The 21,986-nt window shown below is 49.0% G+C and overlaps 1 protein-coding gene and 1 long non-coding RNA gene across 3 annotated transcripts; one reads left to right on the top strand and one right to left on the bottom strand.

Moving 5' to 3' along the window:
* Positions 1 to 205: 205 nt before the first annotated feature.
* On the top strand, positions 206 to 4,948 carry LOC127493706 (uncharacterized). Its single transcript, XR_007924169.2, has 3 exons — positions 206 to 348; positions 776 to 993; positions 2,585 to 4,948. It is a non-coding gene; the product is annotated as an uncharacterized lncRNA (long non-coding RNA).
* A 5,656-nt stretch (positions 4,949 to 10,604) lies between these two features.
* On the bottom strand, positions 10,605 to 21,329 carry INSIG1 (insulin induced gene 1). Of its 2 annotated transcripts, none has more exons than XM_051858282.2 (6): positions 21,191 to 21,329; positions 20,281 to 20,726; positions 17,648 to 17,772; positions 16,408 to 16,574; positions 15,963 to 16,062; positions 10,605 to 12,570 (listed from the first exon to the last, which is right to left on the bottom strand). In XM_051858282.2, the coding sequence occupies exons 2-6, from the start codon at positions 20,693 to 20,695 to the stop codon at positions 12,541 to 12,543; spliced, it is 837 nt and encodes a 278-aa protein (XP_051714242.1). In that variant the 5' UTR covers positions 20,696 to 20,726; positions 21,191 to 21,329; the 3' UTR covers positions 10,605 to 12,540. The 2 variants fall into 2 exon arrangements, with proteins under 2 accessions (XP_051714242.1, XP_051714243.1); XM_051858283.2 differs by having other exon boundaries at positions 21,068 to 21,203.
* Positions 21,330 to 21,986: the final 657 nt, after the last annotated feature.

A 21,986-nucleotide genomic window follows, 5' to 3' on the forward strand; every position in this document is an offset into this window, starting at 1 on the left:
TTTATGATAGAAGTGTTCATTTTCTCTCTCTCTCTCTCTCTCTCTTTTTAAAGATTTATTTATTTGAAGGTCAGAGTTATGCAGAGAGAGAAGGAGAGGCAGAGAAGGAGAGAGAGAGAGAGAGAGGTCTTCCCTCCACTGGTTCACTCCCCAATTGGCCGCAATGGCCAGAGCTGTGCCGATCCAAATCTAGGAGCCAGAAGCTTCTTCCGGGTCTCCCACGCAGGTGCAGGGGCCCAAGGACTTGGACCATCTTCCCTTGCTTTCCCAGGCCACAACAGAGAGTTGGATCAGAAGAGGAGCCGACGGGACTCGAACCGGTGCCCGTATGGGATGCTGGCACTGCAGGTGGGAGCTTAACCCGATACGGCACAGCGCCGGCCCCAGAAGTGTTCATTTTCAATGTAGTATCCCTGTGTGGGTGATTCAGCTCACTGAGCCAATTGTTTATAGTTGGATGGCGAAGGCTTCCACTTCTCGGAGCCCTGTTACCACCTCGCTCCTGCACTGTTGGTTTTCTCTTCTTGCTGCTCCGATGCTGTCTATGCACAATGCACCTTTCCCTCTATCTGCAGAGTCCTCCCCAACACCTTGCTTTCTTCTTTCCTGTGTGCTCACCCTCTCAGGGCCCCAGCTGCACCTGTGGGGGCTGCAGCCCCACAGAAACATCAAAAAGTCCTCTCCTCCTCTCTCCCTCAACCTCCCCAGCAGAGCTCCTGTTCCACTCTAAAACCAGGATTCCTGCTGGTGATGCACGGTGCCCTTGACCTTCCAGGTGAACCACCGGGAAACTTAACGGGAAGAACAATACCTGATACACATAGCAAGCATTCAGTAAGTGTGCAGCAGATGACAGAAGCGCACGGCTGACTCAGCATTTTGGGTCGTGATGCGTGTTAATCTGCTCTGCAGGAAGCTGCATAGCTACCGTTTGCTGTCCTCTGAGGCCTTGCCAGCTAAGTCTTCACCAGGCACCCCCCGGCCCCATGTCAGGTAAGCAGATCTCTTATTGAAAAGTTTTATTTATTTATTAGAGAGAGCGCTCTCAACCACTGGTTCACTCCCCAAATACCCATAGTGACCAGGGTACAGAGGGCTGAAGCTCAGAGCTAGGAACTCATGGGCCGGCGCTGTGGCACAGCAGGTTAAGCCACTGTCTGCAGTGCTGGCATCCCATATGGGCACCGGTTCAAGTCCAAGCTGCCCCGCTTCCCATCTGGCTCTCTGCACCTGAGAAAGCAGTGGAGGGTGGCTCCAGTCCTTGGGCCCCTGCACCCATGTGGGAGACCCGGAAGAAACTCCAGGCTCATGGCTTTGGATAGGTGCAGCTCTGCCTGTTGTGGCCAACTGGGGAGTGAATCAGTGGATGGAAGACCTCTCTCTCTCTCTCTTTGCCTCTGCTTCTCTCTCTATGTAACTCTAACTTTCAAATAAATAAATAAATCTTAAAAAAAAACCTAGATGATAAGATTGAAAAAAAAAACACCTCAATCTGGGTCTCCCATGAGGGTGGCAGGAACCCAACCACTAGAGCTGTGTTGTCACTGCTTCCTCCCAGGGTCTGCATAAGAGGAATCTGGAGTCAGAAGCCAGAGCAGGACATTGAACCCAGGCACTCCCATAAAAGATGTGGGCCAAACACCATGCCGGCAGATCTCTTTTGTAGCCAGAAGTCTTGGTTGCAAGCAATGAAAATCACCCTGTTGAGCTGAGGCAGAAAATGACTGTCTGGGAGACGGGGGACCAGGAAGACTGGAGAACTCAGCCAGAAAGCTACATGGGAGCCGAGGACTCAGAGCCAGGTGCCAGTCACAGTCGGAAGGTGTCCAGAGGCTGGGCGCAGAACTGCCTCTCATTCCACCACCATGCCTTCCCCTCTGCACCTCTCTCTTCCTCTCCCCTGCTCACTGAAGTCACAGCAGGTGCTGAGGGAGCCTGGCCTCACCCCTCTCTCCTTTGTCTGCTTTTCTGATTCCCACCATACCTTGTCTGTTTCTTTTCTTTTCTTTTTTTTTTATTATTATTTTTTTGACAGGCAGAGTGGAGAGTGAGGGAGTGAGAGAGACAGAGAGAAAGGTCTTCCTTTGCCGTTGGTTCACCCTCCAATGGCCGCCGCGGCCAGTGCGCTGCGGCCGGCGCACCGCGCTGATCCGATGGCAGGAGCCAGGAGCCAGGTGCTTTTCCTGGTCTCCCATGGGGTGCAGGGCCCAAGCACCTGGGCCATCCTCCACTGCACTCCCTGGCCACAGCAGAGGGCTGGCCTGGAAGAGGGGCAACCAGGACAGAATCCGGCGCCCCGACCTGGACTAGAACCCGGTGTGCCGGCGCCGCTAGGCGGAGGATTAGCCTAGTGAGCCACGGTGCGGCCGTCTGTTTCTTTTCAAAAGGAGCCAACTTCTGAAGAGCCATCTCACGTTTTTAAGGTTCCCTACTACCAAGCCAGACCGGTATGGTATCGCTACTCTGATGGTGTGGTTATAGCCACCTTAATCAAACTGAGTCACGTGTTCAGACCTGGCCCTGGGTGAAACAGACACAGACACAGGCCCCTTCCCACCTAACTCCATCTTCTCTTTTGTCCCAGGTCATGACCGCCTGGCTGCCCAGCCGCACTTGGAATTGGCAGTGATGTATGGCTGTGTTTTCCCCCATGCCATGTGAGTGGAAGCATGCATCCGTCTGCTCCAGCTACCATAACAAAGTCTCACAGGCTGAGTGTGCTACACCGGAGAAATGGATTTGCTCATAGTTCTGGAGGCTGGAAATCTGAGATGAAAGTGTGGACATTATTGGGTCCTGCAGAGGCTGTTTGGCTTGTAGGCCATCACCTCCTCCCAGCTTCCTCACAGGGTCATTCCTCTGGGTGTGCCTGCATCGTAATCTCTTCTTTTTATCTTTCAAAGACTTCTTTTTGTTTGAAATGCAAAGTGGAGCCTGCGCTGTGGAGCAGTGGGCTAAGCCTCTGCTTGCCAGGCTAGAATCCCATATGGACGCTGGTTCGAGTCCTGGATGCTCCTCTTCCCATCCAGCTCTCTGCTAATGGCCTGGGAAAGCAGGGGAGGATGACCCAAGTCCTTGGGCCCCTGAACCCCCATGGGAGACCCAGGAGAAGCTCCTGGCTCCTGGCTTTGGATCAGCTCAGCTCCGGCCATTGCGGGCATTTGGGGAGTGGACCAGCGGATGAAGGACTCTCTCTCTCTCTCCTCTGTCTATAACTCTACCTCTCAAATAAATAAATAAAATCTTGAAAACAAAAAAAGAAATGCAAAGTGACAGAGGGAGAGATAAAGAGAGGACGAGAGAGATCTTGCATCCATTGGTTCACTCCCCAAATATTTACAATGGCCGGGACCAAGCCAGGAGCCAGGAACTCCATCCAGGTCTCCCACTTGGGTCGCAGGGTCCTAAGTTCTTGGGCCATCTTCTGCTGCTGTCCCAGGCACATTCGCAGGGCTAATCTCTTCTTCTGGGAACAGCAATCATGTTGGACTACAGCCTGCCCTAAGGGTCTGTTTTTACACTGATTGCCTAATGCCACATAGGATCACACTCTAAGGTACTAGGTAGGGCACAGGACTTCAACACATGAATTTCGAGGGGACACAGTTGGCTGTGTGCAATTCCATGTGCCTTCCTAGGAGGACATTTCCTGCCCTGGACTCCACCGTGGCCCCCCATAGGCTGGAACAACATAGACTGGGGCGGGCTTGTCAGCCTCAAGGTTAACAGCATCGGCTCCCTCCGACGGCCCCAGAGCGGCTGCATACGCCGCACTGTCCACCGGCGGGGAGCCCCGGCCTCTGCCCACTGCACGAGCGACAAGTCCCTTCTTTGTTCTTTGACCCACATTTCCACTGGAGTCTCTTGTTAGAGTGCCTCCTCCCAGCCTAAGGTGCAGATGGAATGGGGGAGAATGTTAACTGGGGAAATGCAGCCCAGGGTAACTGAATTCATTTCCTGTTCCTCTCTGTGTATGTTAGGCAAGGTGGATGATAATGTAAAGGCAATGATGCCCTCAAACCATCTCTGTCTCCAGTGGATCCTGGAAATAAATTGAACTGGCAGGAGGAGACGAGACAAAAGGAGGCATTTGACAGGAGCAATTGCAGAAATAGCCTGAGCTTCCAAGACATGAGCTTGAGATGAAGTTTTATTTTCTCGTTTTCCATTTATCGTTATTTTAAAATATTTTGGTATGGAAAATATTATGTAACAGGTAGGTTATAAAACACATTCACCTAATGAGCCCCAGGTACCAGCTTCTTAACTAAGAACGGAAATGCTACCTGTCGCGTGCTTGCTCGTCTGTGCCTATGAATGCCAGGCCTGTGGGGGAGAGTCATTGGGTTAGCCAGCCATGTGGATTAGGGAGGACTTGGGCCTGAAAGACCACCCGTTAAGCTGTAGCAAGAAAACCTTAGGAGGAGTGGTGTAGTAATTGAAAACGCTCAGCTACGGCTTGGGGGCGTGGCGGTGTGGAATGGTGGGAGTGCACTGTGGCTTTAGAATAAGAAGTTTGTACATTTTTGTTTATGAACTTTTGGCTTCTAGAAAAGTCTATTTATTGAGCCCGAATCACTTCTTCAATGCATTTCTGCTGTTTTCCTGCGCAGCTGTGGGATTTTTTTTTTCTTTAGAGGTTTATAAAAGGCCCTTGTTTGCGAATCTACTGCTACTGATGTTAATGATGATCATTCTAAATTTCAGAGTTGCAAAAGCACAAGTAACTCATCGCAGTCTTTAAGAATGAATATCAGCGCACAGGACAGGAGAACCACAGACGTGGTTTACTGTCTCCATGCACCGCATAACGTGTGCAAGTGCTTTGCAGTTTACAAAACACGTTCAAAACCACTGCCCGAGCTGACCTTCCTGATAAGTTGTGGGAGTATTTTTTGCTCCCCTCGTTTTACAGCCTAAGCTCTGTGAAGTCATGGGAGGGGTGGGACTGTAGTGGGACCTAAGCTCTGTGAAGTCATGGGAGGGGTGGGACTGTAGTGAGAGGCAGAGGCTGGACTCCAAATCAGGTCTTCTGAACAAACCAGCTGTGCTGCTTTCTAGATTGCTTTTTTTTTTTTTTTTCTCACTGGTCTTGACCCTGATTGGAAGGCTTGTTCAGCAATGTGCATTCTGATATATTCCGGAAGAACTGGTAGCTAGCAAGGCAGATTCGAGTCTTGCGGCTGTTGTAGCAAATGATCACCACTGGGTGGTTTATTTATTTATTTTCACGAGATGGTGGTGATGGTGATGGTGATGGTGATGGTGATGGTGATGTGATGATGATGGTAGTGATGATGATGGTGATGTGATGATGATGGTAGTGATGATGATGACGGTAGTGATGATGATGGTGGTGATGATGATGGTCATATGATGGTGGTGATGATGATGGTGACGATGATGGTGATGTGATGATGCTGGTGAGGCTGTGCTGGTGAAGCCGATGAACACGATGACAGCTATTTGTTGAGCTCACACTCTAGTCTGGCAATCACAACTCTGTGGGGTGGGTACTGTTGTTACGCTCATGTTACAGATGCAGAAGATGGGGCAACTGAGAAGCCATCAGCCCACGGTCATGGAGCTGTGAAGGGGTGGAGCCCTGGACTGGAGCCCGGTCTTAGGATACTCAGCTCTCCATTCCCTGCCCTGCACTGCAGGGTCGCGGGGGCACTCCCTGCTCTGCTGTAGGGAGAGAAGTGAGTTGGGCAGCAGAGCACCAGCGGTGAAACCCCTCTTCAGCAGAGGAAGCAGGCCCCACTGGGGCCTCAGAAACTAGCAGGACTTGGCCGGGCGGGGCTGCTGGCCCTTCCAGTGCTCACAGTTTCCATCATCAGGAGGATGGCTATGGGGGGAGTGGGGAACGCAGGACTATACTCCAGGAGAGCTCATGGCTGCTGGGCCAGGCCTGAGGCTTGGCGCTCAGGAAGCGAGCCCCTGGCTGAGGTCTACCTCTCTGCTCCCATGAGGGCTACCATGGTGTTCATAGTGATGGTGCGACTGGGATGGCACCCTCTTTGTCAAAAAGTCACAGCCACACTGGGTGCAGAGAACAAAGCGGAGTCCAGGGGGCAGTGTCCAGGCCCAGAGATCAGCCATGCACTCACCAGCAGGAGTTGCTGTAGGCATCCTGTGGCCGCCTGGCCTGGGACCAGGAGTGTGGAGCAGGGTGGGGGCCAGGGCTGCCGTCCCCCTCCCTTAAAGGGACAGCTCTGCTCTGAAGTAGGGTGGGGCAAGGGTGGATTTGGACAGTTGCTAAGGCATTTTCCTGGCTCTGACTGGGGGAGAATTCTAGATGCTGACTTGCGCCAGTGGGAGAGACCTGTGGGGTCCCTGGGGAGGAAAAGCCGCAGGCCCGAGGACAGAAGGTTTGGCTGCCCAAGCTGCCTGGATTCTGGTCCCCGGGGAGCCTCTTGCCCGGCACTTTGGCTTCCTGCTCTCACTGCCTGGTCAATTTTCTTGAGTCAGTTGCCCTGAGGACCCACTGTGAACCGGAGATGAACTGATTTTCTTAGCAGGAGAATTTGACGCTGGGTGTTGAAATTCTGCCTGGTTAGCGCTGATTCTAACCTGAGCCAATTATATTTACACAAAGATTAGCAAACTTTTCCTTGTTGACTGAAGAAGGTCTTTTAAGTATTGGGCTTCCGGGCCGGTGCCTCGGCTTAATAGGCTAATCCTCTACCTTGCGGCGCCGGCACATCCGGTTCTAGTCCCGGTCGGGGCACCAGATTCTGTCCCGGTTGCCCCTCTTCCAGGCCAGCTCTCTGCTGTCGTCAGGGAGTGCAGTGGAAGATGGCCCAGGTGCTTGGGCCCTGCACCCCATGGGAGACCAGGAAAAGCACCTGGCTCCTGGCTCCTGCCATCGGATCAGCGCGGTGCGCCGGCCGCAGCGCGCCGGCCGCGGCGGCCATTGGAGGGTGAACCAACGGCAAAGGAAGACCTTTCTCTCTCTCTCACTGTCCACTCTGCCTGTCAAAAAAAAAAAAAGAAAAGAAAAAAAAAGAAAAAAAAAAAGAAAAAAGGTAGAGTTATAGAGAGAGAAGGAGAGAGGGAGGAGGGAGAGAGAGAGAAGAGAGAACGAGCGAGCTTCCATCCACTAGTTCACTCCCAAGATGGCCACGACTGCTATGCCTGAGCCAGGGTGAAGCCAGGATCCTGGAACTCCATCCGGGTCTCCATCATGGGTGCAGGGGCCCAAGCACTTGGGCCATCTTCTGCTGCCTTCCCAAGTGTGTTTGCAGAGAGCTGGTTTGGAAGTGGAGCAGCTGGAACTTGGAAACCGGTGCCCATATGGGAGGCCGGCGACACAGGTGGCTGTTTAATGTGCTTTGCCACAGCGCATGCCCCTGACCGGTCTCTGATGGACATCTCTCTGGAATGTTGGCCTCTTCCCTCCTGCCTCTGTAGACCACTGTGTAACCTTGTCTGGGTGGTGAGGCGAGGTCCCCATGCTGACATCTCGCCTTTTCCACCATCACCAGGCCACGCCTCAGCCCCTCTGCCATGTGCCTCGTCACTGGGTGCTCTCAGGTGGGCCAGAGCCGAGTGGGCCGCCCTCCCAACACTGCACATACCCAGGGCCAGGCAGGCTGTGGGGACGGGACCGTGTGTCCCGGGGCTTCTTTAGAGTTCTCTCAGACCTTGTGATTCGCCCAGAACTCCCTGGATGAGCGGGGAGTTGCAGCTGCACTTTCTTTCTGAATCTTGAACCAGGCAGTCTATTTTGCCCCCTTTAAAAAAAAATTATTAGGCTGGCACTGTGGCATAGCAGGTAAGCCGCCGCTTGCAGTGCCGGCATCCCATATGGGTGCTGATTCGAGTCCCAGCTGCTCCACTTCTGATCCTGCGCTCTGCTATGGCCGGGGAAAGCAGTAGAAAATGGCCAAAGTCCAAGTCCTTGGGCCCCTGCACCCATGTGGGAGACCCAGAGGGAGCTCCTGGCTCCTGGCTTCGGATCAGCGCAGCTCTGGCCATAGTGTTCAATGGGTAGTGAACCAGCAATGGAAGACCTCTCTCTCTCTCTCTCTCTGTGTCTGCCCCTCCTTCTCTCTCTGTGTAACTCTGGCTTTCAAATAAATATAAATCTTTAAAAGATTATTATGTATTTATTTGAAAGGTAGAGAGAAGCAGACGCAGAGAAACAAGAAAGAGATAGGCCATCGACTCTGTCACTTTTCAAATGTGCAAAATAACCAGCGAGGAGCCAGGCTGAAGCCAGGAGCCCTGAACCCCATCCAGGTCTCCCACGTGAGGAGCGGCCACCATGCTACTGGAGCCAACAGCACCTGCCAAGGTGCTCATTAGCAGGCAGCTGGATCAGAAGCAGAGTCAGATCTGGACCAGGCACTCAGGCGAGGGAGCAGGTGTCCCAGGCAACGTCTCAACTTCCTGCACCAAATGCCTGTCCCCAGGCAGTGGTGACACCTCCCCAACAGGCCCCGTGTCTACAAGTAGGGTCCAAGTCTTGTGCATATCAAAGTACTGCAGACTGCATGGCTTAAGGAGACAGCTCCGGAGGTCAAGGTGTGGGTGGGGAGAACTGTTCCCTCTTGGCCGGCGCCGGGGCTCACTAGGCTAATCCTCCACCAGCACACCGGGTTCTAGTCCCGGTCAGGGTGCCAGATTCTGTCCCGGTTGCCCCTCTTCCAGGCCAGCTCTCTGCTGTGGCCCGGGAGTGCAGTGGAGGATGGCCCAAGTGTTTGGGCCCTGCATCCACATGGGAGACCAGAAGCACCTGGCTCCTGGCTTTGGATCAGCGTGGTACGCCGGCCGCGGGGGCCATTGGAGGGTGAACCAATGGCAAAGGAAGACCTTTCTCTCTGTCTCTCTCTCTGTCCACTCTACCTGTCCAAAAAAAAAAAAAAAAAAAAAAAAAAAAAAAAAAAAACCTGTTCCCTCTAAAGGGAACAGGAAAGGGTATGTTCTCTTGGGCTTCTGGCAGCCTCAGGCGGTCCTGGGCTTATGGCTACGTCTCCTATCTCCTCACTCACAACCTCCTTTGTTGTGTCTACCTAGGTATCTAGATGTCTCCTTTTTATCAGGATTCCAGTTATACCAATTCAGGGGCCACACTCACTCACAGCTTCGTCTTGGTTGAATCTGCAAAGACCCTGTGTCCACATAGGGTCCCATTGAAAAGCCGGGATTAGGTCTTGACCCGGTCTTGTTTGGTCGCTGCACATACACATCACCCACAGCACAGGGTGGACGGCAGTGGGTCCCGGGGAAACATGGCCCCAGCTAGATGGACTCTCAGCCTCTGAGGGGCACATGGAAGGCCAGCGTGACACAAGGCAGCCTTGCCCTACTTCGCTTCCTTCTTGCTTCCTCTGACAGCTGTCTCTGATGCTCAGAGGTAACTCAGAGAAGAGCAAGTACTAAGCTTAGGTGCCAGATTTGCAACTAGAGGCTGTTCTAAGTGAGAAACCGGAAGGTTTGAACAGTCTTCCCCCTTCAGTCCCTCCCTTTGTCCTTCCATTCAGGAATTTCTTTTGAATGACTGAGGGAGGGCTGGGGCCACTGAGAGGACACAGGAGCAGAGGGTTGGGGCTGTGAAGTCTCTAGAGACACACACCTTAGAGCCCCCTGGTGCCCCCTGGAAATGACCGCTCTTCCTTGGCAGGAGCCCTGTCTGGAACCCACCAGGGTCCCCGTGCACAGCACAATTTTGCCTCATGCTTTTAAGGAAACAACTCCGTTTCTTAGGAAACACAAATACTTTAGGAAATGCAACAGCTCCACACATGGGAAACTTGAGAAAGGGCTATCCACGTGCCTGCTTTCTTGCAGTGGCACATCCCATATGGGCGCCAGTTCGAGTTCCGGCTGCTCCACTTCAGATCCAGCTCTCTGCTGTGGCCTGGGAAAGCAGTAGAAGATGGCCCAGGTCCTTGGGCCCCTGCACCCATGTGGGAGACATGGAGGAAGCTCCTGGCTCCTGGCTTCGGATTGGTGCAGCTCTCTGAAGTCTCCACAAAGAGGGAAATATGTTTTCATCATCAGCTCCACCAGTTTTTCTATACATGGATGAGTTTTTTTATTTTAGATACAGTAGAAACCTATTGGGCCGAGTACAATAAGGTAAGGCCTTTCTCTATTAGTACTGAAATGCTGTTTCACAAGTCAAAGTCCATTTGTTACATAAAAAGTTGTGTTAAACATGGCGTGAATGTTTTGGGACTCAAGGCACTTCCATCCTGAGGATACACAGTGGCTCTCTTTGGAACATTCACATCAGGAGCTCATTCCACCTGTGATAACCCGCGGGAGCAAATCAGCAGGAACGAGGAGCCCACGCTGGCACTGCGGGCTTGCTGCAAGGCGTGCCCTTGTGCCCGGTCAGGTTCGTGAGCCTGTCCTGCACGACTCAGCTACCACTGGGGAGCAGGCAGAGGGGCAGGTTCGATTTAGCTTCCACTACATTTAGGTATCCACCAAAAGGAAAAAAAATAACTCAAATGATATTTCCCAAGAGGTTACGATGAAATTGAGTAAAATTTGAAGAGCTAGAAAATCTTTTTTCATTATAAATTGTTAACATCCTATATACACAGAGAATATGAAGCCTCCTTTAAAAAGAAAAACCCATAAATACAACATTTGGTTTTGAACCTTTAATAAAAGTAAAAAATGAATGCAAAAAGAACACAATGTTGAAAACTTAGTATGAATGTGAATCTCTCTAGATGTTCAAATCTGATATAGTGCAAATTGTTCAGACTATTTTACATTTTTACAAACTCAAATCACTTTGGTTCATGTGTTTGCTATAAACTATTGGCAAAAAAATTCTTCAGATTCACATTTTTTGGCTACATTATTTCTAACATAGATTTACTTCCAGTTTAAGAGAAAAAAATACTTATTGTTTGTGCACGATCAAGTATATCATAAAGATTCACTTACTGCTTCCATCGAATAACTTGTGGTGTTTCAAAAAAAATGCTGACATCTTCATTGAAAATTGTTTCCACATAACTAATCATCTGTTTTCATTTTTAAAAGGGATCATTCCAAAGTCCAAGATGATCCATTTTCTTTTTTAAACAAAAGTTCTCTAAAACAAATTAGCTTCCGTAACATAAAAGTTACTCCAAGATATTTTCCTCAAAAACTAAAAACTCCAACAAGGTTCATCACACAAATGAAAGCAAATACGTACATCAACACTCACTGGCAAGTTAGTCTGACTTTCTATTCTGCTGGCCACTTCCACGGAATTTAGAACAAACCAAAAACATTTAAATTGCAAAATACAAAAAGGTAAATTTGTAAGTAAAAATTACTCAACCCACAAAACTGGAGTTATTTCAAAGGGTTCATTGGAGGGTGTCACCAAAAAGTATCTTTACAACTCAAAGAAATTATTGCTGAGTTTTGCCTCCATGCAGTACTGAAATGAATGGAGAACCCTTCTCTTTAACATCTCAGACATTACAAAAAAATAAATATTTAAGAGAATACAAGGCTCAGATTGGTTTTCATATACATTGCACTTGAAGTTTAAGACCCAATACTTGCAAATTAGGTCTAATATGGTCTATGCCATTAAATGAATACATTGTGCTCACCAATATCATCGAATATTTAGAAACACCACATGTTTAATGCAGTGACATATGCACTTTTCTTTTTACAAGGCAATCACAGATTGCAAATTCCATAGGGCTGTGGAAAAAAATAGTCATCTCTATTTTGGAGTAGCAAAGAAACAATGTTGGCTCACTAAGACTGAAACACATGGCTGACAGGTATTTGCTCTCAGATGATCACGGATTTTGGATAAAACTTCACAGTCAGGTGAAAATCCCAATACAGCACAGTGTGGAATTATGACTTTTCCACTGCCGTTTGCCCTCAGTAAGATTGTCTCCACAAAGTTCCATGGATCGAATGAAAAGCATGGTTCACGCACGCACTGTGACGTACACACGTGTGGGACACGAGCTTGCCACTGCAGCATTAAGCACAGGTGTGACTGTGGCTCTGCCACGCCGAGACCCACCCAGAGTGCAATCTCCCTACGCCTGCTGCCGCTGTGTTGTTGTTGTTTTTAACACAACCCTATTTTAAAAAATCTTTTGGATAAATATGATTCCTATTACACCATACTTCATCTCTGTTAAGCACCCTCAACCTATCCCTTTGGGCACTGATACAAAACTGATAGTTGGTAATTGAGTTTTAGTTCAAGGCTTTGAAATATGGCAACTTGTTTTTAATAACATGGATGAAATCTAATACTCAGGAAACTGCCCCCTGCCTGAACTCCTACACACAGCCTGCGGTGGAATGTTCCAGAACGCAGACAGGCACGAGTGCAGTTGGTCAAGGGAAGACGTCAAGGCAGGTAAGTAGTTATTTTCTCCACTTCACTATCCTGGACCAGGTGAATATTTTTTTCCAGAAGTCATTGTATAGTCAGCCCAATCTAAACAGACTATTTAGGAAAAAAGATCATCTTTGTCAGAATCCACCATCACAGATTTCTACCCCAAGTCTTGCTCATTCTTCAGAATCAGTGGGGTTGAAGAATCAGTCACTATGTGGCTTTTCAGGAACACCCTAATGTGAAAAAAGGAAAAAAAAATTAACACTAAATGTATAAATATTTTAATTATATAAGTTAAGTAGGCCTTAAAAGGTGAAAGATTAAAAATTCCTTTGACTGGACAAAGATGTCTGAGCCATGTGAGAAGCACGGACAGACCTGGAGCCCAGGACTGAGCGCCACCAGCTGCCCCGCAGGACCCCCACGACTCCCACACCAAGGGCCATCACCTTCCTGCCTGTAAAATAAGGGTAATTCCCTACCTCCAATGAAATTAACTGCCAATGCCCTTTCATAAGCCCTGGTATATAAGTGTAAGGCACTGGTGACATATGACTAAACTAGTATCAGTTTTATCAAAGCTTACTGATGCTCATGGAATTTCAGGTTTTCCTAGAGGTTCTGACTTTCTACTACAATTTAAGGAACTGCAGTTTTATTTGAAGAAAGAAAGCGACTGTCCTGCCACAAGCCTTTATTAGCATCTGATGCTTCCATTATAACTTACTCTGCCAGCAGTTTGTTGAAATGGATACTTGAACTAGGTCACGTTTAAGAATACCAAATCACTCTACTCGAAGTTTATGTAGAGTGTCACAGTTCAAGAATCCTTTCTGCGCATTCTTTTTCGTCTGACCCCCGAAAAAACCTCCACGAGACAGACCCTGCCTGCTCCTTCTGCTGCCAGGCACCACGTGGTAAATTCTCCACACAAGATGGAGCTTCCGTTGGTGAAGCAGACCCAGAGAAATGAAATGACTTTCCTGAGGTCACAAAGCTGCTAAAGGGCACAGAGAGCTCTTAAAGTACATTTTCTTCTTTTGACTCCGAAGTCTTTCACTTTATTTAATTTTCCTCCATTTAGGTAATCATGTTTTAAGAAGCAGGATTATTTATCCAAAACAATCAGATCTTCCCACTTGGTAAAATCACCTAGGAGTTTTGTATGTGAATTACTACCCTGAGGACACACACAATAATACCTATTAGGAAACACATAGACTTTTAAGATTTGGTAATTTCAAAGCATTACAAACTATTAAAAGGGACATAATGAAGGTTCTAAACAAAGTTCAACTAGAGAAAACCAAGTGAGTAAACTCTTGCCTGCACCCTGGAAACAGAATGGGTCATCAGAGTTTACTACCTGCCCACTCATGTGCTGATGAACAAACACAAGTTAGAAATGCAGAAGCCAGGGTCTACAGGAGACATTAACGTAAGAACAGGAATGACTGCAGAGATAACAATCAACCTGAGTTGGATTATAACACTTGGCATGTTAACTTTCACCCGTGTTGCCCAACAGCAACATGTTTTAAATGACAAGATAGTATCCTATAATAAACCCAAGATACCAACACAGATTTCTAAAAACCTACTTAAGGATGAATGACAGATAGGAGATATTTGTCAAAATATGGCATCCTAATGAGAAGCCTGGCTCAGATTCCACCTCTGCTAACCACTTGGGCCAGCTGGTTAACTGGCCTAAGCTTCTATTTCCCCTTTTAAAAATGGATTAATAGTTTCTACTTCAAAGTGCAACAATACGAGGAGGACTAAATTAATTAACGATGACAATATTTATCACAATGCCTCACAGACAGTAGTAAGTGCTCAATAAACGTGACTCCTTGATAACAGTAACATTGCTATTCTCACTAGTGTCAGAACTGGGTTAATCAACACTGGGAGATGCCAACTGACTCCCACGTGGACAGGCAGGCAGGACTTTAGTCACGTGTGCCCACAATTTGCTCAACTCTTTTAAAATGCTTCCTCCAACCATTTCTCAATGTTTAGAACTTGTGCAAGTTATAAAATTTCAACCTCTACCAAACTAATGCTTGTTTGCTAAAACTGATTACAAAGCCTTCATAATAAGTGTGTTAACAAAATCAGCCCATTGTTATGAAAACAAAAACAACCAACTTGTTGAATGCTATTCAAACTTTAATTTTTTATCAACAGTCAATCTGGCTAAGGACAAGTATATTCCAAAAGCCTTCGTAGGAATCGTTTACCAAAGAGTAAACAGAAACAAAATCTCAATGCAATTAAACAATTATGGAGTTGCCTAGCTCTACTTTGAAAGCTAGTTAAGGGGGAAGAAGTTCAACGCATGGAGGAAGATCTATAATATTTTCATGTGCAGCAATCTCAACAGAATTGTAACATAAAAAAAGCAAAGCCCTTTGCTTCTTCATTAAGGGACATAAGAAACAGAATTTTATCAATGGGGTCTTTTTGTTTTGGCAGACCTGTAGAGAAACACCAAGGCACAAAAGGCCGATTTTTTTAGACTCGGTAAACCAGTGAACACTATACAAATTCTACCCTTTTGAAATGACTTCTATTTTTGTGAAAGAGCCAAGTGGCCTTCAAGTTCAACTTCTCACAAATGGGTATCAACTGGCACAAATGTACCATTTTAAAAATAGCACAAGGCACCAAGATAAGTCTTCTGAGAAATCCTCAGAGTTTATCTCCGAGAGCGACAGTTCTAGCAAACTTTTTTTTTTAAGCTCACTTTATGTAAGCCCTTGAGTCAAGGTCAACTCAAAACAATCTTTAAATGTCTGCATTTAATTTTTTTAAGTGAAAAAGCTCAAATGTCAATTTATAGCTACTGAGAAAAACTGCTAAAATTATCCTTGAACTCATTTGCCTTTCCCCCTCTCTCAGGAGGTGTGTCCTAGGAGGTAGCACTTCTCTCTCAGCAAGAACAGGTGCAAGGCTCACCATGTGCTGAATGTCCTCTTTTCTGTGCCCCAGTACACCTGCCCCCCAAAAGGGCGATGTTTGCCTGCCCCCAGCTGCCTGTTGTGCCCCAGCTCCCCGCTCCCCGGCCCTGGCCTGAGATGTGGTCTGCAGCCACAGGCTCCCTGCGCCCCTGCCAGCAGACTGAGGCACGCGGAGTCCCCTCAGCATCACCTGGACTCACTCTTGATTTTGTTAAAAAAGAAACGCTGGTTGTCAGAGGCTGGGGGAGCAAGGTGTCATGGCCTAAGATCATCCAGATTTGTTTCTGATACTGCAGGAAGGAGAGAAACTCATCAGACACCTTTAGCCACTTCTCTGCTGGCTACCACACTGGTTATGTGAATCTAGAAAAGCTGTAAGACACGTATGTAATAGGAGGAGCTGCACTAGAACCCTGGCTTCTTCTAGCTCAAATATCATTTAAGTCTCCAGACCTGCGAAGCTTTATAATGTAGCAAAGAACCACGTGGGTACCATCACATCTTTTGTTCAACATAGACTTTCCTAAAATAATTGCTGCTCTTGAGTCGGAACTAGATATTTATGAACCCTAATTATAATGTATCAAGTAAAACAATCCATACAAGCTAAAAAAAAAAAAAATCTCCAGTGTTGGGAGATGCTTGATCATCGCACTTACCATTGCTAACTGCCGTCCTATGTTCCCCACTGTGACACCGCCTGAGAAAAATATACACGGGAGCCAAGAACGAATGTAGAGGAAATCTGGGGATGTATACCTGGAAGGAAAGCGGGGAGAGAGAAGGTCTGTGCCTTACCAGTCAGTGTCACCCAGTTCAATTCTGAGTCAAAGATCTGTGATGAGGATGTGCAAAATGCATTTAATCATAAAACAATTGCACATTATCACATCCCAGCACTACCACTTAATTTCCCTTAAGGGTAGTTTACAGAAGTGTATTTTTAAAATGCATCAGCAGCATTTTTGAGAATTTCATGTCTAAATCTATGCCATACTACATAAAAACCAAACACACAAAAAACTCCTAGGCTTCATGGGTGCTTTTATAAAACCAATGCAACAACAATGTTATAAACTGTAATATCTGAAAACACACACTTACTGATAGACACCATTATACACGAGGAACTGTGTTATCAGAGTAGCTAGAAAGGCTACAGTGATCCCGAGCCCAAGGCCACTTCTCGAACGATCAAATGTCCACCAAAGGCCCAATGACAGGGCTGCCAGAGTCAAGGACAGCTGAACATTATTGGCAAAATCCAATTTCTGGTGATGCTAACATTAAGGAAAAGTTAAAAAATTTTTAATGAAATCAAAACAAAAAATAAAATCATGAAGTACTTGTGGACTACTACTACATAATGAATCATTCACTATTCATAAATATTGCATATTGAGTTAAAAAAGGGGCTTGTGCTGATTGATTCCCCGGGATTACTGAGTCAAATGCTTTAAGGGCAAACTTTCTGAAAGCTATGTATAAAACTCTGCTGTTATTTTGTCCATAAAACAATACATTTTGGTAATAAGTCATCTGTACTCTCATTCTTCTGTTTTTAGCAAGCACTATCTTCATGCCTACACTATGACATCTGGCCCACAGCACTCTAGTACATTAAACACTTACAGCTGGTCATTACAATACTTCTTATCAACACTGCTCCTACAAGAGCTCTTATATACCTTTAAAACAGCAGGTGGGCAGATTTTAGGACTGACATCTCTAAAAATGTCTCTCTCTCCAAGTTGCTCTAAAGAAACTCATAGCCTGACCATAGATGATGGAACTACAGACTGTTTTCCTCAAAAAAATGCATTAGGTACACAGAATATTCTATAGAATGAATTTCATCTGTGCATGCCAGAAGTTCAAGAGCCATCTGTGACTGGCTCTTGGACTTATGTGGACAGAGAGGCAAGACACAGAGCCTTCTGGAAAGATGTAGCAAGAATATCAACACTCCTGCCTCTTGCCAGTTCTCTCTTTGCCTTAGGAGTCACCAAGTCTCACACTGGAAGGATGTAACACAGAAACATAAAGATGAATTAAAAAAAAAAAAAATGAACTCCTAAGATCCAAAAGAGAACTGTCTGAGAAAGGAGAGAATAAGTAAGCTCCCTCTACTACTGGTATTATTTCCAACTGTTTCCCTAAACAAACTGAAAAGACTCTAGAAACTATCCCATACAAATCCTACCAGGCATAAACTAAGTAATGTACTTTAAAATAAAATACTTGCATGATGTAATAAATACTATATATTCAATAGAAATAACAAAATGCTTCAGCATGTAACCGAAGGAAATAGTTTGGACACAGCACATTGACTTAAGGATACAGCACTGGCGTGGTTAATGCCAACGAAAACTGCTATACAACGCATGACGCTGGCCCACTCTCTCTTAAACTTGTGGGGTTCTCCAAGGTGACTGTCGATACAGGGGTACAGCAAGCCAACAACAGCTGTTTGAGAGAAAAGGGGACAGTATTAGAATACATGAGCTCAAAAGGATATTAGTTGCATGTGGTAATCACCAGTATTATTATCCAAACTAGTCCTTTAACTAGAAAGTTTATCAGCTACAACATAATATTTAAATTAAGGCTAATTTTATACTCTGTTCTCATTAAGTAATCTCCACCAAATATCACTCTGTTCTGAAAAGTTTCAAAACAAAATACTGTTATTTGGTTGAGTTAAACATGTCTCAGTAAGCACAGAAGTGAATCAAGCAAGGATTTACCTAGCCATATTAATGAAACGGACAGTTAATTTTTTAATATTCAATGGTCATATTTTCTAAAGTGCAACACCGAAATGACTTCATAACTTATCTATTTGCATCAACTGTGACTTCCACTTTACAATGAAAAGGTGAGTGGCCATGAAAAGCTGGGGCCACAAGACATACGCAGTTCTGACAGGTCCCTGCTGGGCCCATGGTGAGACACTCACAGTTTCGCTGAGTCGACTCGGACAGGCCGGGTCATATGCCCACAGACTGGCCTCAATTTGCAAGGGGGCTCTTGCGTTTTCTTAGGAGACACCACTGAGCATTACTGTGTACACATCCTCTGCGTTACGTCCTACGGCCAGGCCCTCCCGTACTGGTTTCTGTGGCCCAACCCCAAGCTGTGGAAAGAGCACTGACCAGGGAAACAAAGCTTGGCCTCTCGTCCCAGTCTGCCCTCTGATGGGACGTGGCTCTTCATGTTTGTTTTCTCATGTGTGAAATGATGAGGGTTATGCAACTGGAGGGGAGAGGAGGAGGGGTCATGTGGTCTGCGACAGTTAGAAGTCTTCACCCGCAGAGGATCTCAGAGAAGTTGGCTAGGTGGGCAGACATGGCATTTGCGAAGAGAAGGCAAGTGGAAGACAGAAGGGCAGGAATTGTGCAAGGCACAGTGGTGTGAGTGGGAATGCAGGCCTCTGGGATGGCTCTGGGGGGCGGGAGGTTCCTTGTGTAAAGTGCATCTGAGACCTGAGGCTCTTCAAAGTCAGGCAGTAATTGCAACTTGATTGACTATAAAAGTGGGAATTTTAGGTTCTTCAGCCGAGAAGCGAGAGTTTTAGCCAGACATTCAGAAAAAAAGAGTCTGAGAAATTGTTTCAGATATTCCTAGGATCCCTTGAAGCTTCCATTACAAATACTCTCAACCAGTTCTCTTTTCAGATCAAGTTTTTGGTTTCAAGAAAGAAACTTCTGTCCCAAGGGTGAATGAAGTGGAAATTTCAAATTTAGATCTATTACTTAAAAAAGTTTTCTATTAGTACAGCCATATACTTCAAGTGTTTAGACACACAAAAGGAGGATCCCATCTGAGAACAGAGATGAGAACTTTCTAGTCACTGCCTCGCAAGTCTGGCATCGTTGTGATAACACGTGTCCCGGCTGGGCCACCAGGCCTCCACCCCAAGGAGACGCTCCGAGGGAGCCGACTGAGATGGGGGCGGTCTGCAGTCTCGAGAGCAGTGGCTCTGCCTCTTACTAGCTGTGTGCTCCAGTACAGTGGACTGAGTTTCCACGTCTATAAAATAGAGCGCTAGCTAGCACAGTATTGTATGGGATAAACGAAGCAACACATCCAAAGCCTACAGCAGTCACTAAGTGCTAGTTAGAAGGCAGAAAAGGATCTTCTTCCTCTTGTACTGTAGCTACATAGATAACTGTTGACTACGGGGTGCTCAATGATAGGGACTTGTTTGGTCAGAGGACATTTCAACAGCTGATAGATAGTGAAGGCCATAGAAAGCACCCAGCAGACACTGGTTACAAACACTGACCCCGAGTGACAGCTGACAGCATCTCTGATGGGCGAGGTACGCTAAAACTGTCAGGAGCAGGAAGGGGACAGCTCTTCCTCCCGTACCCAATCTATGGCACTGTAACAGTTCCAAGGGGGAAAAAGGCTTGGCTTGGCGCCACAGTGCACTTGGCGATCCGGCAGAAGGAAGTGCTGAGAAGTTGCTCCCTTGGCAACCGCCTCTCGAACACATGTGACCGATTTGTTTTCAGTTATCCAGCAGGGTAGCATGTTCGCAGGGGCGACCAATCGCCACTCAGGGCTGCGGCTCACCAGTTCTGCAGGCGGCCAATCGTGGGGCAGCCTGCTCTGGGTGACAGCTGTGGGCTATACTGGAGGCTGTCCCCGGTCAGCCGGGACACTGGAGGGAAGGGACCTCAGTCAACTTGGCCCAGTATTTGCTTAAGCAGCCAATGATCTCTCCACCTCATCTCCATCACTGGGCTTCCCCAAACTTGAAACGAGGGGTGACTTAGACTAGCACTGGGTGCCCCACATCCTCTCTAGTTCTTTCTCTAAATACAGAGATTGGAGATGGCAGTTTTCATCTCTGCATGCTCTCATTTCCAAACAAATGCTTGTTGCAGGCCCCAAACATGTTTTTAACCAAATAGATGCCCTTTTTTTTTTTTTAAATTTTTTCTGATAACAAGGATGGGTACTCACCAGCTGCTGTCCCACAACAGGGAGGGACCCACCAGGCAGAGGAGAAGATGGTGGCAATCACCTCCTCGGGGAAGAGGGTGACATTTCTCTGGATCTGTAGCAGGTTGAGCACCAGGGCCAGGACGACCCCCACCAAGAAGAGCACGAGGCTCCTCTGCACCAAGTGATGATGCCAGCTGTTGGTGTGGCTGCCACTGCCACGGTGGCCACTGCTCGCAACGCTCCGATCCCGGGGAGAGGGGTCAGTGTCCGGGCCACTGTGGGCCACCAGCAGGGAGGGACCGGGCACAGCGGCGGAGCTGATCATGTCTCCCACTCCGGCCGCCAGCCCTGCGGCGCGGGCTCTGAGGGGGCTCTGGTGCCTCGCACGGTGGGGATAGGAGCAGCTCCAGAAGTGGTCGTGCAGTCTGGGCATCAGTCACCAGCGGCGTCCGAAGAGGGGCTTCCTGGAAGACGGAGGGCAAAGAGGAGGCGAAGTCGTGATCAAGTTCAATTCCAAGAGCAGGGTGCTGGGGGGAGGGCCCCTGTGGGTCGCTGCCCTTCATCGCCAGTCCCGGGACCGCGGCTCTCCGATGCCCGCCGCGGCGCCGGGACCAGCTGCCCCCCCACCACACACACACACACACACCACACACACACACACACAGCGCGCGGGTATAAACGTCCCGCCCGCCCAGCGCCGTGCACACCGGCAGGCGCCGCCCCGCCGTGTCCAGACCCTCCGCGTCCGGCCGAGGACCGGGCGCCTGCCCCGGGTCCCCCCCGCGGTAAGAGCGAGCCAACCGACCGCCTCAGAGACGGGGTCCACGCGTCAGTCAGCCGGCCGCCTAGGACGCCAAGCCCGGCGCCGCGCGCGCCATCTCCCGCCTCCTGCCACCTACGCCGCCGGCCCTCGCAACCTGCAGCTTACCTGGCCGAGGGGCGCCCGCCAGCGGGCTGACCGAGCAGGGGCGGGGCGGGGACGGAGGAGGAGTCGCGGCCCGGGACGGCCCCAAGTGTGGCCACAGCGCCGCGAGGGCGCGCGGGCTTATATGGCAGGCCGAGGCCCCGCGTCACGTGACTCGGCCAGGCCTACCCGCCGCCCGCGCGCGCCGCGCGGGGGCGTGGCCTCCGCTCGCCCCGCCCCTGCCGCGTGCCCGTCCGCACTGGGTCTGGTGAGGCGGCCGCAGCCAATGGGAGATGGGCGGCCCATATGACGCGAGCACACGCCACCGCGGGCCCGCGCCGGGCACGCGCTGTCAGGAGGAAGCGCGCGGCCCGGACTCCCGGCGGGTGGAAGGCGGGCAGCGGGTAGGGCGGCTTCGCTGACTGAGGGGCTGGGGAGGGGCGGGGTGGGTGGAGATCACGGCCTGTACGGAGGCGCAGAGGCAGGGCGGACGTGCAGGGCCCCGGCTCAGCCCGTGCCGCCTCTGGACCCTGGTCTGACGCCGCGGCCAGGGAGCGTCATGACGGGGTGGGCGGCGGCTCCGCGCAGAACCCGCCCGGGTGAAGGCGGCAGGTGTGGGTGCGCATCCCGCGACCCGCCCCGTGGGCCGCGGGGGGCTTCCCTTCCGTCGCTCCCCCGGGCGGGGGGGAGGGGTCCCTCGGGGTCCCCGCACCTGCGAGCTCTGGGTTGTGTTCGGGGTTCCCTTACGCGGGCTCCTGGTTCCCACCCTCCAGAGCGCGTGTGTGTGGCAACAAAGCTTTTTATGAAAATGCCAGTGACC

Source organism: Oryctolagus cuniculus, chromosome 7 (genome assembly GCF_964237555.1).
Source record: "Oryctolagus cuniculus chromosome 7, mOryCun1.1, whole genome shotgun sequence".
NCBI lineage: Eukaryota > Metazoa > Chordata > Mammalia > Lagomorpha > Leporidae > Oryctolagus > Oryctolagus cuniculus.